Source organism: Lacerta agilis, chromosome 6 (assembly GCF_009819535.1).
Source record: "Lacerta agilis isolate rLacAgi1 chromosome 6, rLacAgi1.pri, whole genome shotgun sequence".
NCBI lineage: Eukaryota > Metazoa > Chordata > Lepidosauria > Squamata > Lacertidae > Lacerta > Lacerta agilis.
The window spans coordinates 79,098,562-79,117,485 of record NC_046317.1 but is presented as its reverse complement, the minus strand read 5'-3'; the positions used below and the strand labels follow the sequence as shown (position 1 = coordinate 79,117,485).

General features: G+C 43.6%; 1 protein-coding gene across 3 annotated transcripts in view; it reads right to left on the bottom strand.

The window, feature by feature from the left end:
* The window catches only part of TSHZ2 (teashirt zinc finger homeobox 2), a 290,142-nt gene that overhangs the window by 72,128 nt on the left and 199,090 nt on the right, over positions 1–18,924 (bottom strand). For 2 of the 3 annotated variants that reach the window (XM_033153569.1, XM_033153568.1), the window contains exon 2: positions 389–3,476. In XM_033153569.1, coding sequence (XP_033009460.1) covers positions 397–3,476 — 3,080 coding nt within the window. In that variant the 3' untranslated portion in view covers positions 389–396. Of the gene's footprint in view, positions 1–338; positions 3,477–18,924 lie in introns of those variants that run through there. The other variant, XM_033153567.1, reaches the window with a different exon arrangement.

Sequence of the window (18,924 nt, the reverse complement as noted above, 5' to 3'; positions counted from 1 at the left end):
TATTACAAGCAAATACAATTTCAATAGAAGCCATTAGAGTGAAGTGTTTGTCATGCTTTGCTTTTCAAATGCAAGATTAATGGACTGGATAGCTAAGTGGGAACATAGTGTCAACAGCAAACGAGGTTGCCAATTTTTTTCTTGGCAGAGGTTCCTGTGCCTTTAACAGTAGCATTGCTGAGCAAAATGCAAAAAAGCTAAGTTTTCCCATCATGGAAGCAGTTGCACCTCTTAAATTTGTCCCATCATGCAGCAGTTACAGGCAGAGGAGCCACTGTCTGGAAAGAAATGGGCATCCTGGAAAACACAATTGTTTTAAGAAAACAGAAGTGCTTTCTGCTTGATAAACATAATATTAAAACTCATTTTGCAGTTAAGGCATGCATACCTTAGGAGTTATTCTTCATCCACTTCTGCTACAAACTGTGAATGGTGTTCTGGCGACTTGCTGTGTGTTTTGCTTAGATGAAGTTTTACTGCGTGTTTGCTCACAAATGTCCGAGAGCACAACTTACATTTGAACTTAGAGTCTGTGTCCTCTTCTCCAGCTATTGTTTCAGGAGACCTTTGAACTGAAATTCTGGAGATTTCTTGTTCTACCTTGGTTTGCTGCTCCACAGCCAGCTTGTTCATGTCTTTCATTTGGAAACCTAGATGGGATTCTAAATGGTTGATGTACGTTGATGGGGTTCTAAACTGAGATGCACAGTCACTGCAATAAAAGATGGGGTGCCCTTTATCCATGTTTTTCAGAAACTTTGTCCCTCCAGTTTTTCTGAGTTGGTACTTGACATTTGCCAACCAATGGCTGATCGTAGTCATGGACAGTCCAGTAAATTTGGAAATCTGCATGCGTTCTTGAGGACCCAGGTCCGACAATAAATATTTACCTTCGGAAGTTTGGAAAAGGCTGGAAGCAAACTGAGCTTGCAAAATGAGGAGATGTTGAGGATTCCAGTTGGACTGCCTTCCCTTTCTTTTGTGCAACGTGGAGACTTCTGTTGAGACATCTTCAAAACGCCGGACATCCATTTCCAGTTTCATTGATGGTATTCTGGACGAGGCAGCAGGTTTTGGCGTCGTAGCTTTGGGGAGAACTTTGACCATGTCCGCAATGTCAGACAGGGCGTGTTTCTGAGGTGGGGAAGTGCAAGATTGTGCTTGAACAGACTCTCCCTTCTTGCTTTTAGATTTGGTCAGGTCTATTGGCTGGTCGGTGTTTTCGAACACATAATGCCTGGATGTAACGGTTGCAGGTTTCGTTGGCACTGGGGTGGGAGACAGAACTGGCTTCTCCATCATGTTTAAATTAGGTTTGTGGTACATAGAGACTGAACTTGAACTGGGGCTGGTGTTGGACTGAGGTCTCAAAGGCTCGTTGGCTTTGCCCAAGTGGTTATTCAGCACAGACTGCAGAGCGCTCAGAGGGTTTACACAAGGCAGCTCAGAGGAGTGGTTAGAAGTAGTGCACCCATTGGTAAGAGCTGATGGTGCTGGCTCCTTTGCATTTGTTTTGTCTTTCTCCTCCTCTTCTTTTGCCTTGTCCTCTTCTTTCAAAGGACTTGGCTCTGGCTTTTTAGGCTCCACACACACCTCAACTTGAGGGGGAGAGTGACCTTCATTTTGACAGGCAGGGGCTGCATCCACAACTTTGTTGCCCTCTTTAACATGGTCCTTTTGTGCTTCCTTTTTGGTGTCTCCTTCCTTCTTCACTTGAGTGCATTGGGCCATGTTAGCTGAGATAGGAACCAGAGGCATTACTTTCCATTTTGGAGCAATAGGCCTCAGCTTATTCGTGACCGTTGGCCTAACTTGCAACACCTGGGACCCCACTGGTAAGGAAGGCTTTGCTCCTTCTGAAAGCTGATAAGCTGCATGGATGCTAGGATATGCACTCCAGCTGGGCGCTCCGTTTTGAGCTTTATTGATGGCAGTGGTGACTGTGTTTTCCAAAGACTTCAAAATGTCTCCACCACCTTTGGAAGCATCTTCCAGGTCTTCCTCCCGAAGATACTGGTATTTAATCGTAGGATCCAGCGGTTTCTGAAGAGTGTCTTCGTAGTCCTCGTTCTTCACCGCTTTCTCATCTTTGCTCACTTCCTCTGATTTATTTTGCTTCCTTTCTTTCTTCAGCTCCAAAGCAGGAGCTGCAGAATCCGTCGATGCGTTACTGGAGGGCTTCACGTGCAGACCATCGCCGCCAGCCGGCGCTTCGGAAAGCGACTGCATCTTCTCCACAGCCAGCGGATCCAAAACAAGCTGCTTTCCTTTCTTGGAGGCTGAGCTTGTGACTTTCAAGAAGTGGCCCGTCACCATCATGTGTGTGGTGAGCTGCTGCAATGTGTCGTGCGAGCTCCCGCATTCCATGCACTTGAGGATCTGCGATTTGCACGCCTCGAACTGCCACGTGTAGCTGGCTCCGTTTTGGTAGCCGTAGCGGTTGTTAGAGGACAGCTGCAGGTTTGCATTCTTCTGGGAAGAAAAGGTGTCTGCAAATGACCCCGTGGTCGAGTCTGGAGAACAAGGCCTGTTGACGTCGAACACACGTTTTTTAGCTGGAGTTACCATTTTGGAAGAAATGGTAGGCACCGGCTCCTTCAAAGGCACTTTTTGGTAGTGTTTTGTTTTTATCATATGGACGCTTAGATCTTGAAGGGAATCGAAGGAGTCGCCGCAGAACATGCATTTCAGGACTTTCTGGGCATCTTCCTTATCCATGTCCTGAAAAGCCCTTTTCCGGGGCTTGGAGTAGCTGGCAGGCCTGTGCTTGTCTTTTTTATGGTTGTCATCTTGATAATGACCACTTTCGTTCATGTGGACAGTCAGCTCCACCAGGGTGTCGTAGGCAGCACTACATTGCCTGCACCGAAACCTACTGGCGCCGGTGAATACAGTCCCGCACATTTTGCTGCTTTGCCTGTAGAGCTGGACTGAGCTGAAAAGGTTTGGTTTGGAGACAGGCCGTGCTGGTAAGCTCTGCTGCAGGCTCTTGGTCAGTGCGTCTTGGTGCCAATCAAAGTCACTTTTGCTTGCCCCGTTCCTGTTGTCGCATCCCCTCTTATCCGAATTGGACAGCTTGAGTCCGAGTCCTAGACCTGTCCAGTAAGAATCTGAAAGGATGTTGGCGTATACCGCTGTCATTTTATCCATGCAGCTGTGTGCTTCGCTGGGAGGTTTGGGGTGGACATTGGCTTTGGGGTCTTGCGGCTCTCTAGAACAAAGGCTTTTAATATCCGCCACCTGGTCACTCGCATCACTTAACAGGGATTCGTTTTCAACATCCTGATTAGAGATATGACTTACTGGAGAGTTCTGGTAGCTAAAGCCACCTTTTGGGTCAGGGCCTGCATCATGTTCTTCATCTGTGCCAGGGTCATTGCTGCCCTGAAGACGAGCTGTCGAGTTGCTCTCGTCGTCATCCTCTTCCTCCTCTTTTACGTCTTCCTCCTCTTTCAAATCATCATCTTGGACGTAACCTGAAAAGGAACGTCGATACATGAAACATCAGCATAAGCGAGAACACTGCACAAAATCAGAACATGGGAAGTCACCCAAAAATGTTTAATATGGAATGGAACAATTGTCTCTTTTAATTGTATTATGATTTGGTATTGTATTAATGTGGCTCATATTGGGATTATTATTAATGAAAAATTAATAAAAAATATTATAAAAAAAGAACACTGCACATTCATTTCTCTAGTTCTGGCATTTGCTTTTCCCTACTGGATTTGGGTTTAACCTTCTGCTTTATGGACTGTTAGCGCAAGGAGTGAAAAAGCTGGCAAAGCTTGTTGGTTTTTATTGGCAGATGATCATAATTCTTTGTAACTTCTAGAGATTTTGAGTTAATAATTTTCCTGTTGCAACAGTATAGCTCTAACCACCCCTTAATGGAACAGTTAGAAAATTAGTATGTGAGATCATTTTAAGACCCATTAAAATGATGTCCTCAAGTGGCTATCAACCCGCTCCAGAAAATGACAACTGGCCAAGGGAACGAAGAAAGTCTCTGATTTTCTCGTTTCAATGGGTTATGTAAAGGTAAAACAATGTAATGCCATTTGATGATCTTAATAAAACAGTTACAGGTAGGCAGCCGTGTTGGTCTGCCATAGTCAAAACAAAGTAAAAAATAAAAAAATTCCTTCCAGTAGCACCTTAGAGACCAACTAAGTTTGCTCTTGGTATTAGCTTTCGTGTGCATGCACACTTCTTCAGATACACTGAAGAAGTGTATCTTCTGTTTCAGTGTATCTGAAGAATTGTGCATGCACACGAAAGCTCATACCAAGAACAAACTTAGTTGGTCTCTAAGGTGCTACTGGAAGGATTTTTTTTTAATTTTTATTTTGTCTTAATAAAACATTTCAGGATGCTCAGAAAAAAATGAAACTAATGTAATTCTGGCCACTTACTCAGGAGGAAGTCTACCTATATTTGTGGTACTAAATGTACATAACATAGCGACATGTGTGACATGCATAATCTATTAATCCTAATTAAAATATGCTGAAAGCATTCCCAAATTGGTAAACTAGAATAATAATTTCTATGCCAGTGTACATATTTTCTTATTCTCTCTCTTTTTAAAGCCTTGTACCGCCAATAATCTATTTTAACATCACAGCCCATAATCCAAATAAAGGGATTCTGACATTTTTATGCAGGCGGCGTAAAGTTTCTGATCAATTCATAGAGATAAAAATTTACAACTCCACACCTCCTGCTGAATGGAGAATAATTTTGGTTACGCAAATGGCCTTGGGTACATCCAGTTGACATGGCATTTGAATAAATGACAGTGCTTGCATTGTATCGAGATGGAGAATCTTTGGAGACACACAGTGAATTTGGACAGCTCAGCCATCTATTAGACATGGACATATACTGATCTACCTTATATGATGTTGGAACTAGACTAGGTTAGTTGTCTTTAGTTCCCATTTATTTTAATGGGAGCTAAGTTAAGTTATGGCTAAGTCAAGTCACTGGTGTGTTAAGAACAAATCTATCTACTCTAAAGTTGTGTACACCTTACTAGCTTAAAATGCCCCAAGGCCATTCCTTTTCTCGATTTGGGTTGAAGCTGCTTTAGGGAAAAGCACATTAAAATGCAGGATTTCATAGGACCTAACATAATAGATATGGACTGTAACAAATATTTGTGTGTACACTACCTCTCAAACCAACAATGGGAGCACACTGGATGCTGTGTACACAATGGGAGTGTGTACACAGTCTATCTAGCAGTGGTGTTCTAAGGCGGTGGAGGGCAGACGTCAGGCTTGCGGGATCTACTTTTTTGTACTTAGAACTGGAGCCAGGTGTGAAAGACATACAGTAAGAGTTAAAGAACATAATAACTCTGAGCAGCTGCTGCATGAACACATTTTGAGCACCAGAACCAAACCAAGCTCACAGCCCTTTGGCCCCAGAATCTGTTCCTGATGACCCCAAGCTTTCTTCAACAGTCTAATTTTGGGGGAGATCATTGTGTTGTTGCCATTGTTAAGACAGTTTTCAGATCTACTGAAAACCACTCCAAGATGTATCACCAGATCCTGTTCCAGCTTCTTCCCACCCCTGTTTAGAACAGTCTTAGTTTTAGGCAGAGCAGAGCTCCTTCCCCATCTTTGTACAGCAAGCCCAACTTAAATGACACTTTAGTTCAGGGGTAACTATTCCAGCTGTTGTGTGCAACAACGGCCATTAGCCACAACTGCCATGTTCAGCGGTAAAGGGACTGGTGGAAGTTGCCGTATACGATCTATGGAGGGCAATATCTTGACTACCCTTGCCTTAATGAGGCTACTACCATGCTAAAGTTGTTTATGGAAGTCACACTCCATGTGGTTCTTGCAGGCAGCAAGTTTCAGAACCGCACCTATAGCAAGCCCCCCCCCCCCCAAACCTGTCAGCCATCATGGGCTTGTGGTTCAGAACCAGGCAAAATGGCGGCATCACATTGGCAGGACTTCGAATTCTTCCAGTGGCCTTGCCTCCGGCTGTCTTCTGGATTTGGAATTGCACCCTGAAATCTATCTTTGAGGCCATACTGATTTTACTTTCATGGGGGAAAATAAAAGCCATTTCTCCCTCCAGTTTGCTGTTCTCTTCCCGTCGTGGTATTGCATATCCTCTTAAACGGTATGACTGATAGAAGTACGGTAAGTTACAACCCCTCCCCCACGACACAGACAACATTTTCTACTTAATTAGGCTTTGACATGTTTACTATAACCTTTACAGAAGAAGAACTCGTGCTGAGAGGTCCTTCCCTCTTTTGAGACTGCTTGGTTTGTTGGCATCGAAATTGGGAAGGCAGCGGATTGGAAAGCACCATCAAAGTTCAACCATCAGATGGTGAAGCCCATTTGAATAATGCTTAAAAATGCCAATAACCTTTAACCAGCAACAGCAACAAAAAAGGAAGGAGAAAGAAAGAAAGAAAGAAAGAAAGAAAGAAAGAAAGAAAGAAAGAAGGCAAAAAGAGAAGTGTGCTATTTAATAACATGTATTTCAAAGCACTCACGTTTTCCTAAACCAATCGTTTGTTTTGGGCATTTTCTTTAGGACAGCCAAAGCCCTTTAAAATGCAGATACTCAGGGTGCCTTAATGAATGCACGTCGCATCCTCCCTGCGATTTCCATAAGAAGGTTTCACCATATGTAAATCTTCATATAAATTGAAACGCAGGAGATTAATTCATCAAAACGCTTGATTAGCAGGAGAGATTCTGGTAGAGCAACATACATATTTTATTTTATTTTTATTTTTATTTAAAAAATCTACATATGTCAACCACATGGTGGCAACCCTAAGTAACAAATTAAGGCCATTATGCGCAATCAGTTTATTGCCCCCAAAATGTCTTGATCAGGCAAGGGCAATCTGGGTGTAGAAATAAGATTCCAGATGTGTTTCGTTCCTCTGGGGCAGGCATAGGCAACCTTCGGCTCTCCAGATGTTTTGGCCTACAACTCCCATGATCCCTAGCTAACAGGACCAGTGGTCAGGGATGATGGGAATTGTAGTCCGAAACATCTGGAGAGCCGAAGGTTGCCTATGCCTGCTCTGGGGTAAAAGGCACTGTGCCCAGTGGTGCAAATGCAAGATGCAAATTACAAACCACCAATAAACTGCCAAACCCCTAACGAAATAGGGGTGGCATGGGTGGGGAGACAGCAAGATACTCTTTTCAAAAACCTAAGAATTCTAGGCTGAAGAGAAATCTAAGCAACATGTACATCAAAAGTTCTCAAATGATGGTGGGACGCTAGCAGAGAAGGAGACAGTCTACCCTCCGGTGGCAGGGAGTTCCAGACATCAAGCACCAGTACAGAAAAGTCCTTCTTATGCATTACTCCCAGCTGTGGCTCTGAAGGTGATAGCACGCACAGGAAGGTTTCATCTTAGAGTGCTGCCAGACCCATGCATTCATTTAGGTAATTTGGCCTCCTGCCATTTAGGGCTTTGAAAGTAATGGCCAGCTGTTTGAATTTTGCTCAAACCAGCAGCCTAATGCAGTGTAAGGACGTTCAGTGGTTGCTCATGAAGAATCAGCCAAACGCAGAACTCCTAAACTAAGTTCTTTATTGTGCAAACTATATACAGTGCAGCAAAAGTTTCAACGTCCATCTCCTCACTACGCAGAGTCCAGGAATGACCCCTTCCGGTTCTTTTTCCAGCAAAAAAGCCGCGGGATTCTGAACCCCCGCCTGCCTCTCCCACGTCCTTCCTGTCTGTCCCTCAGGAGCGTGGGAACCTGACCCCGTTCCCAGCGATCTCCGCAATGCTGAGGCTCTGCGATCCTGTCAGAGCCCCTGCACCGCCTTCCTGCTTCCGACTCCCCTTCCCCACTGGAGGAATGGTAGCTTCCAGCGGAGGAGGGGGAGGACGAGCTATGGAAATGCACAGGGGGTTCCCTATACTGCCGACGCTCCTGGGATGCTACCACTCGCGGTGAGGGGGTTTCCTGACATGTAGCTAATATTGCAAGAGGTCACTGGACACCAAGATTTTAACAGCAACATTCTGCATGACTTGAAATTTACGAACAGTCTTCAAGGGCAGCCTGGTGTGGAATGTGCAACAGTAATCCAGTTTAGCTGCAACAAATGCCTGTGTGACCATGGCCAGGTCCTCATGTGCTTGGATTGCATCTGGGCTGGGATACTGTGATGGGCTCTTTCTGGTGCTACAGAACCTCCCTTCCTGGAACCATGCAATATGTTCAGTGTCACACAGTTCATGCTGTTCTTTCACCCTCAGGTCTGTGCACCACATCTGAGCCACTGGTCCTGACAAAACAGCTTGTAGGATCAAGTGGTTAATCAGTTTAAATCATAGTACTTCAGCTGAATTAGTTCACAGTTTGAGCATATAACGTTTCATTTCTGAATTTTAATGAGCATGGCCTAATTTTTCTCCTTTGTTTTTAAAACATATACTTTTTCTGTTAGGTTAAAAGAAAAAAAAGAAAACACTAGCAACTGCTATTTTCAGTCACATAGACTCTCTTTTTCCACATATAGCAAGATTTCTTAAAATATATGCATACACGGCTCTTTCCAAGTCTGGAAAATTTCGTTTTGGCCAAGAAATGGGACAGTGAATCATTGTCCTCCAAAATAACGCTGCTAATCCATACAAAGCCCATATGCCATCTGCATTTTTTCATTCATATATCCCAATTCCTCTTAAAATAACATTGCAACGAAAGCAATCTCACAGAGCTTGGAGGTGATCTTGTTTCCTTTGCTTCTGGAAGGAATATCTTTTTGTTGTTTGTTTTTTTCTCTCTCCCTCTTTTTGGCATGAGACTGTTTTCTTTCTTTAAAATATTTCATGCAGATAATGGATAATGACCACTTCTCTTGAAAATGTCTAACTACATTAGCTATCCAAAGGCAAATCCCAACCTGGTTCATTGTTGTAGTTCATGGTTGCAGATCCATCATGTTCGTTTGCTTTTTTTTTTTGCTTTTTGTTTGGAAGAGGAGGAGTAAAGATAAGCTACCTCTGGTGGAAAGCCCAATTTTAACTCTTCCGTGGCTGCAATCCTGTTCACATTAACCTGGGAGTAAGAAACCATTGAGCAGCGAAACTTCCCCACTTCTATTTCACTGTGGTGTGTGTGAAATGGGATTTGGGGCGGGGGCACATTGCAGAGGTGTCTAAATTTTCCCACGTATAGAGGGAAGCTTTTCCCTCCCTGTCTCATTACACTGTGCACTACGGTCATTCAATGATGCTCAATGTTGGGGAATTAAGGACAGATCAACGGAAGGACTTTTTCATGCAGCTCAGTAGTAGTCATGGAGCAGAGGTTCTTTTTTGGGGGGTGGGGCATTGCTTACATGGCTTCCCAAGTTCACTGCTGGTAACAGAGTGGGGGACAGGCAAGGTGGCAGTGCAGCATGCCCCACAACCTCAGCCCCCTTGTCCCTCCTGCTCCCAGTTCCCAGTAATATCTGCTTTAGGAAGCCAGATAAGCAACGGTGCCTTACTGTGCTGGCTGCTACCAGCACTGTTAAAGTGTGGAACTCACTCCTACAAGACGTGATTGTGGCCACCAATTCAGACAGCCATAAAGAGGGATAAGGGCAATTTCAGGAGGATAAGACTATCCATGGTCCCTAGTTTGGGCTATATACTACCTCCCTGAGTACCCTGAGTCACTTGGAAGAACAGCAAGAGAGGGCCATTGTGCCCATGCCCCGATTACAGACTTTCCCAGGAGCCTCTGTTTGGGCACGATGGGAAACAATATACCGGACTAGAGAGGCCCCTAGTCTTATCTGCCAGGGCTCTTCATATGTTCTCATACTGCCGCTCATGAGGCTGTGCTACAACCACAGTTAGAAATTGTTTTGTGGCGTGTAAACTGCTTCATGAATACCTGTGTTGAAAAAATGGTCCAGAAATGTTGCCAATGAATAACAAAAAAATAAAAAATAAATAAGGTGTGAAATTCACCCTCAGGAAGCTCTAAATGGTTGGGAGCCAGAGTATTTCAGCAGTCGCCTCCTTCCATATAACCGGACTTGGAAAATAATATCATTTTTCTTGTATGGTGTAGTGATTAGAGTGTCAGACTAAGGCCACATTCACACCATGCACGCCACATTAAACAGTCATGGCTTACCCCAAAGAATTCTGGGGGTGGTTTAACAACCAATCCTTCTTCATGGGGGATTGTAGCTCTTTTAGGCATCTCCTAACAGCTCTCGGCCCTCTTAGCAAACTACAGCTCCCAGAATTCTTTGGGGGAAGCCATGACTGTTTCAAGAGGTATCATAGTCCTTTAAATGTGAAAGTGGCCCTGAACTCAGGGAAGCCAAAACCGTATTTGAGCCGTGAAGCTCATTGGGTGTCCTTGGGCCAAGTCCCCATCTAGCAGCCTAATCTACCTCACAGAGTTGTTGTAAGGATGAAGTTGCTGGACACTTACTGGATGAATGGTGGCTGAAGGAAATAAAACGCATCAGAGCCATTTTATCTGCCCTTTCGACAATGGAGTTGTAGAAGATAGGTACAATTGTTCTGGCTGTGGTGGTCAAAATGTGGAATGAGTTCACTGCAAAGGCATTTCTGGCTCCTTTTATTGCCTGCGTTTAGGTTGGCATTGAAAACAGATTTCTTACAGCGGATGTTTTAAAGATTTGGCTCCTTACACTGCAATCTCAGATGTGTCTATTAAGTCCCATTACGTTCAATAAGGCTTACTCCCAGGTAAGTGGGTATATAGAATTGTGCTGTGTGTCTATTTTATAGATGACTGCTACTTTCTGTCATTTTTTTTTTCTTGGTGAGGCAAGACAGACACACTTGTTAACAGTTGCTATAGTCAAGATACTTATCAGAGCTCCAGTGGCCCATTAAGTACGCCTGCCATTTGCATTACAAAGCTGGGCTCACCCCATGAAGTTGGGGAAAGGAGGGCTGCAATCTCATTTCAATTAATTAAAAAGCTTTTTAACAGACTGATTAATCAGGCAACATGTTTTAGGGTTGTTGTTGTTGTTTTTTTAAAAAAAGAATGCTAAGTATTTTTAAATATAGGTACTTATAAAAATTGCTGCCTGCAGGCACCATTTTGAAAGAGGCATCACTTTCCCTCTGACACAGATTGGAAAGCCTCCTCTAAACTGGTTCCTGATAAGACTCACACATGCACAATCTAAAACAGTGGTTGGGGACCTGGGGTTCTCCAGATGTTGCTCATAGTCTCTGGCCATTGGCCATGATGACTGGGATTGATGGAATCCAACAAAGACATAGGGTTCCCAGAACAAAATAAAAATTTCTTTCCAGTAGCACCTTAGAGACCAACTAAGTTTGTTCTTGGTATGAGCTTTCGTGTGCATGCACACTTCTTCAGATAGGGTTCCCAGGTGAGAGATGCAAGAGTCTATCTTTCTGTATGTGGATGACAGGATATATATGATATAAATATGGTAAAGGGCCTTACAAGTATTTCTCTCTCTCTCCCTCTCTCTCTCTCTCTCTCTCTCTCTCTCTCTCTCTCTCTCTCTCTCTCTCCCCTCTTGCTTTTTATTTTTGTGGTTTTTTAAATATTCTTTTTCTATAGACTAGTTTGATTCTTATTGTATTTTACCATAGATAGATAGTTCCCTAACACTGATTGTTTACATTTTTTAAAAAAACCCCATGAATATTACTTATCTTTCAAACTGTTTGATCATCATTGATTATTTTATCATTTTAAACGCCGAGGATCACAGAGCAGTTTACAGTGTAAAAACGCACACAAATACTGCACACATCGCAGTAACAAATGAAAACAACAATTCTGCTCACTCACAGTTTAAACGGCCATAGATTGCATAATTAGCCAAAGGCCTCGGAGAAGAGGAACGTTTGACTAAAGATAGGTAATGAAGGCACCAGGTGAGCCTCCCTAGGGAGACCATTCCACAATCAGGGAGCCACCACAGAAAAGGCCTGTTCCTGTGTTGCCACCCTCCAGAGATCTCGTGGGGTAGGCACATGAGAAAGGGTCTCAGATGATGATTGCGGGATCTGGGTCAGTTCAGATGGGGAGAGGCGGTCCTTGAGATATTGTGGTCCTACACCATTTAAGGCTTTATAGGTCAAAACCAGCACTTTGAATTTGGCCCAGAAACTCATTAGCAGCCAGTGCAGTGGGGCCAGGATCGGTGTAATATGTTTAAACCGTCTTGCCCCGATAACTATCATGGCCACTGAATTTTGCATCAGCTGAAGCTTCTGAACTGTCAATGTGCTGCAGTAACCTAAAGAGGTTACCAGAGCATAGACACCACAAATTAGGCTATCCCTGTCCAGATAGGGCCACAGCTGGGTGACCAGCCAAAGCTGATGGAAGAAATCACTGAGCCTCAAGCAAAAGCAATGCATCCAATTTAATGTATTAAGATTTACTTGATCAACTGATTAAGGTTATTATAACTGGGTGAAAACTGAAGCCCTTTAAACAAACCAACTCCCATCCATTCCTATGTCCAGGTATGTTTGTACACACTCCTAAGCTATTCATTTCCAGAACTAACTCTTGCGCACACTTACTGGGAAAGTAAGCTCCACTGAATTCAATGGAACTTGCTTCTGAGTAGGCATGTATGCAGCTGCATTTCTGCATTTTCAACCCTTGTTAACTTGTCCGTCCCGTTATTGTCTTCCCCCATGGTCAGTGTTTAAACTGTAAGCTCTTCAGGGGCAGGGATCTTTTTGCTGTTGCTGTTCATGAAGGGCCCAGTACAATAGCCCAGAGTGGCTATTGATGTGCAAGTGCCACAGTTATACTCTAGTCTGTTTTGAACCTGGTTGCACGAAGAGGTAAGGGTATGCAGTGACCTTGACTGCTGCCTCTGCCCTTTTTCCTTCCTATTGTGGCAATTCACACCTTCCTGCTCCCCGGACAGTGCTGTGCAAAGCATTCTTGAGCCTGTTCACTCGCCACAGACAACTTATTATCCACAAGGGGGAGCCTCCAGGCAGAAGGAGAGAGAGAGAGAGCACCACAACTGGGAGGCTATTCTTAATTATTATGTCCACAGAAAAACACGACAGCTGCCTGCCAGAGTCAAAGCTACAACACAGGAAAGCAGAAAGCCGACTCATACTGAACCAGACCATTGGTCCATCTAGCTCAGTATCGTCTGCACTGACGGCTCTCCGGGACTTTAGAAAAAAATCTCTCCCAGTCCTACCTGGAGATGCTGGGAATTGAACCCGGGCCTTCTGCATCCAAAGCAGATGCTCTTCTAGTAGGCTACAGCCCTTCCTCAAAGACTTGACCAACAACAGGGTTTGTCAATGGGAATTTTGGCAATGCTGTTCTTGAGCTGAGCCACGGTTTTGTAAACAACAGATCAATCAGATCTGTTGAGTAAAATCTACACCTGTATTTATTTGGGGCTCTTTCTGCATGCAACAGACCGGCTATCCTCTTTTTCTTTTCTTTTTTTAAAAGGCATATAAATCCAAGAGTAATTTTGGGTGGGTGTTTTTTTTTTAAGTGAAATTGCTTGCATGCGCAAGCTTCAGGAGGAGATACTTCCAGAAAAGCCAATGCCATAACTAACCATAACTGCTCCAGTTGTGAAGCGTATACTGTGCCCCCTTCCTGTATTACTCTTTGCTGCTATGGATATCAATTTACATTAGAACAATAGATTTAGAATGGAATAAGAATAGTTACCATCAGCGGCAGCTGATAACATTTTGACCGGGTAGGGCCGCAATTTTTAACCTTGCTGTTTTCATCACAATCTAGGGCTTGTACAGCACTTAATTTGGAAAGTGTGCCATTGCCTATGTGCAGAGTGTCACTGTCTACTCACTAAAAAAGAAGCAGCAGCAATTATTCTCTGCATATCTGCAGACAGGGGAACAGTTTCCAAGTGAGAGAGTCCAAGTAGGATTTTCAGACAAGATTGACTCCATACCTCTTATTTAGAAATTAAGGCATACCACATGACATACGTTTTAGTAGCCATGTGTTGGTGACACCTACACATGCACTGTCAAAAAACACACAACAACAACAGCAACAACTTTCAAAATGTGAGAAGCACTTGCTTCCAGTTGCATGCAGTTCTCTTACGCACAGAAAAATCAGTTTAACTTTTCATTGCCCCAAACACCCCTCCCCCACTGCAAACTGAAAGAACAATGTATTCCAACCAATAAGACCCCCCCCCCCCTTTTCATTTGATGCAGGGCACGCCAGAGCACAGCAGAACATACTGGCAATGCAGATCTGAATCCTAAAAATGCGAAGTGGTAATTTCTGCTCATGTGCAGAATATATCATACCAGAGTAAACATAATCAGCCTCTTACATCTGAGATTAAGGAGAATCCCTTCCAAGTCTTGGAAAGGATGAGGAAACTGTTAGTGACGTCCAGACAGGCACAGAGCCCAATCATTTAATTTTAGATTATTATTAAAAAAAAAACTCCACAAAAAGCAAGCAAGCAAGAATAGCAATTTCATTTTCCTCCTTCATTCACAATTTTCTGAACTACCGTAAAGACAGGGGGCAGGGCAGGGGGGCTTCTTTGAAGCCACACACCTTTTCTGCAGTGGTTTGTGTAATGGTCTCCTCGGGAGTCTCTCCTGGCACCCTCATTACATATTTTTAGGTTCCAGGTGAAAACATTCCTTTTCAAGCCGTCTATGGCCTTTTAAATGTGGGTGTGTGGCTGTTGGGTGGGGGACAGTTATGGTGTGTGTATGCATGCATATGTATGGTATGTATATGCACGTTTATGCATGGCGCTGTGGGTTAAACCACAGAGCCTAGGGCTTGCTGGTCAGAAGGTCGGCGGTTCGAATCCCCGCGACAGGGTGAGCTCCTGTTGTTTGGTCCCAGCTCCTGCCCACCTAGCAGTTCCGAAAGCACGTCAAAATACAAGTAGATAAATAGGTACCGCTCCGGTGGGAAGGTAAACAGCGTTTCCATGTGCTGCTCTGGTTCGCCAGAAGCGGCTTAGTCATGCTGGCCACATGACCCGGAAGCTGTATGCTGGCTCACTCGGCCAGTAATGCGAGATAAACGCCACAACCCCAGTCGTCCACGACTGGACCTAATGGTCAGGGGTCCCTTTACCTTTACCTCTATGCATGCGTTTTGTGTTTTTGTAAACTGCCCTGTGATCTTTGAACGAGGTATGCAAATTTAATAAGTGATAAAACAACAACCCTAAGCCAGGCAGCCTCTTCAGCTAGCTAGTTTTAAGGTTTCACAAATATGCAGCTAATTGTTAGAGCAATTGGGCTGGAAAGAATGGACACATCCTTCTACCTTCTACCCAGATGTCTCGTGGGAGGGTCAGTAGTGGGAACAACCCGAAATGGGGTGTTCTGAGGGTCGGAAGGGCCTGAGCTGTCCCGGGATCCTGAGCCAGTTTTGCTGTCAGTGAGCGATGGCCTGTGGCCTATGCGGTGATCATCCTGCCTGCCACCTGACCATGCAGAGAGAGAGAGAGAGATTTTCTGCTCCAGCTGCTACCAAACAGCGATGTCGACCTTGACTTAGGGTCTCTCTTTATGTTTGTTTAGGGATCATTTACTGCTCCTCCTCAAGGAGCAAAATGTCTTGAGCCAGCCCTATTTAACATTTCCCCTCTTTTCTAATTCTGAGCTATTCTTTTTTGTGTGTGGGAGGGGGGAAGATATAAATAGTTTTTTTAAATAAATATATCTATATATCTATATCTGTGGGTGTCAATACAGGGAGGATGCATGAGTAATAAGGATGCCTGTCATTATATGGTTTATTTGATATGAACTTGGATATATATATATATATATATATATATATATATATATATATATATATATTACCACATGGTAAGGCTTTGAAACGTCAGTTTGTTAAAAAAAAATTGTAACAGCCTTGCAGCCTTTGAAGTCGCTGCTGATATAGCTCTGAACAGATCCATTCAAGTTCAACTAACATCAGACAACTGTTTAGTGTATCAGAGGAAGCCACAAAAGCAAGGATTTCATCAATATTTCACAACAGCCTCGGGGAAACTGTAGATTGCAATGCTGTAGGGCAGCTAATGGAATTACACACAAGGGTTTTGTACATTTAAAATAAGCAGCTACTGGAAAAAAAAATACCTTTCAGTTTGATAGAAACTGTATAAAAACTGCAGCTGGAGAAACAAATAGCTACCAACACTTATCCGCGTCAGGCTGGTAGGTCATTGAAAAACAGGTATTCATTTTATCGTTATTATTATTATCGTTATTGTTTTGTCTCCTGCTAAGGCAATAATAAAGATTAACATTTATGAAAAGTAGCATGAGGGGGGGAAGTAGAAAGAAATGAATAATTAAAGACGCTTCTGAAGAATTTGTTTGCTATTGTACGGCCAGAAAGCTATAGCACATTTGCGATGAAATGTGTTTATATGTTAAACAGTAAAAAGGCTGAGAATGACGATTATGGACACTAAAGTGTTTTGATCTCGCAGAGAGAGGAAACTTTGAAATAGTGCCTCGGTCTACACGCTCCCCCACATATATGTAAAAGAGCTGAAGGAAGCTCGCTTCATCTCACGTTCACCTGGTTTTAGATTATTTGCAGAGAGGAACGTGATACTTTGAAAAAAGAAAAATATATCCAGGAGCCACAGCGTAAGATCAGCATTTTCTCCATAAGACTCTTTATCAGAGTCAAGAATTCTGCATACGGCACAACATTTCCCATTCTAAAATTAGATCCCTACCCAACACGCATTATTCACCTTGGAAAAATAAGCACCGTTGACCTTTGGTGCAATTATATTAAAACGCTTGCATATGGGCCTGTATCAGATGACTTCTCCGGGTTACTGCTACTTTCGTAATAGCTTTTAACTTTATTGTCGTCATTCATAACCACAAGAATAATATTATTTATTTATTTATTTATTTAAAAAACGAGCTGCTTAAATAGGCAGAGATCTGCTGTAGTGCAACTGTTAAGTTGGAAGACCCTGGTTCAAATCTCGCCTTAGCCACAACCACACTAGGTGGCTTTAAGGAAAGCCTCACCCACCCCATCTGCAATATGGGAATAACAACACTGGGCTTGACCTGTCTCATAGGACTGGGAAAGATTTACAAACATTTGAAATGCCTTATGCAAATACTGTTAATAGGTCCCATCACCTCCTGGCTAACAGAAGGGGAAGAAATGAAGGCAGTGAGAGATTTCACTTTCTTGGGTTCCATGATCACTGCAGATGGTGACAGCAGTCACGAAATTAGAAGACGCCTGCTTCTTGGGAGAAAAGCAATGACAAATCTAGACAGCATCTTAAAAAGCAGAGACATCACCTTGCCGACAAAGGTCCGTATAGTTAAAGCTATGGTTTTCCCAGTAGTAATGTACGGAAGTGAGAGCTGGACCATAAAGAAGGCTGATCGCTGAAGAATTGATGCTTTTGAATTATGGTGCTGGAGGAGACTCTTGAGAGTCCCATGGACTGCAAAAAGAGCAAACCTATCCATTCTCAAAGAAATCAGCCCTGAGTGCTCACTAGAAGGACAGATCCTGAAGTTGAGGCTCCAGTACTTTGGCCACCTCATGAGAAGAGAAGACTCCCTAGAAAAGACCCTGATTTTGGGAAAGATGGAGGGCACAAGGAGAAGGGGACGACAGAGGATGAGATGGTTGGACAGTGTTCTCGAAGCGACTAACATGAGTTTGGCCAAACTGTGAGAGGCAGTGAAGGATAGGCGTGCCTGGCGTGCTCTGGTCCATGGGGTCACGAAGAGTCGGACACGACTGAACGACTGAACAACAACAACAACAACAAAGGATTATCAGCTATTTCAGGATCTCTCTCGATAGCTAATAGCAGCAGATGTGGAATTCTACCATGGTTACTATGGGTTCTTCACTATGATGTGAACAGAGCTTTCAAGCTTTCCTTCCACGCCAGCAAACGGGACACCGGGCCATCGTTCTCCTCACCTCGCCATTTCTAAAGAGGCACATCTGGAATTTGCAAACGTTATAAAAAAAAAAATAGGGGTTCTGGGGAGAGAATTGACGAGGTTTTCCTTAGTAAGCACCTAGTATTTGCAAACCTGAGTGTACCGCCACCAGGACTTACTCTAGGGTAGAAAAATGTATCTGCATTAAAAAACAACAACTAGCAATGGTGCTTTCAAATCTCCTTTGCCACTCTTAGAACATTAGGCTTCCTGTCACCATACTAATTTAAGCCACCTGGATTCAGCAACAAATTTAATAATGTGACCAACGTCTCTCTCCTCCATATTGACTCCTTCATGTGGTCCCCTTGTAAGGCAGTGTACACACTATCATCATCATCATCATCATCACACTATATATTTAAAGCACATTCCCCTCCTCCCAAGAATCACATGGACTACAGAGCTACAGTTTACAGTTCCTGGCACCCCAATGAAGAAGAGTTTGGATTTGGATTTGATATCCCGCTTTTCACTACCCGAAGGAGTCTCAAAGCGGCTAACATTCTCCTTTCTCTTCCTCCCCCACAACAAACACTCTGTGAGGTGAGTGGGGCTGAGAGACTTCAGAGAAGTGTGACTAGCCCAAGGTCACCCAGCAGCTGCATGTGGAGGAGTGGAGACACGAACCCGGTTCCCCAGATTACAAGTCTACAACTCTTAACCACTACACCACACTGGCTCTCTGAACTACGGTTCCCATGATTCTTGGTGTGTGTCTGTGCACGCGCACACTTTCAATATGGTCAGCACACTTTTTCTTACAGAAGGACTCAGCGGGCTGGCAAATGGGAAACTTGAACGGGCCAATCCCATCATACTTATACAGTATTGGGACTCAGCTAGATTGGCAAAGAAAAAGTGTTTTATGTGCATTATAACACCGTGACACCAGATGGCGCTGTGGAGTTCCGTGG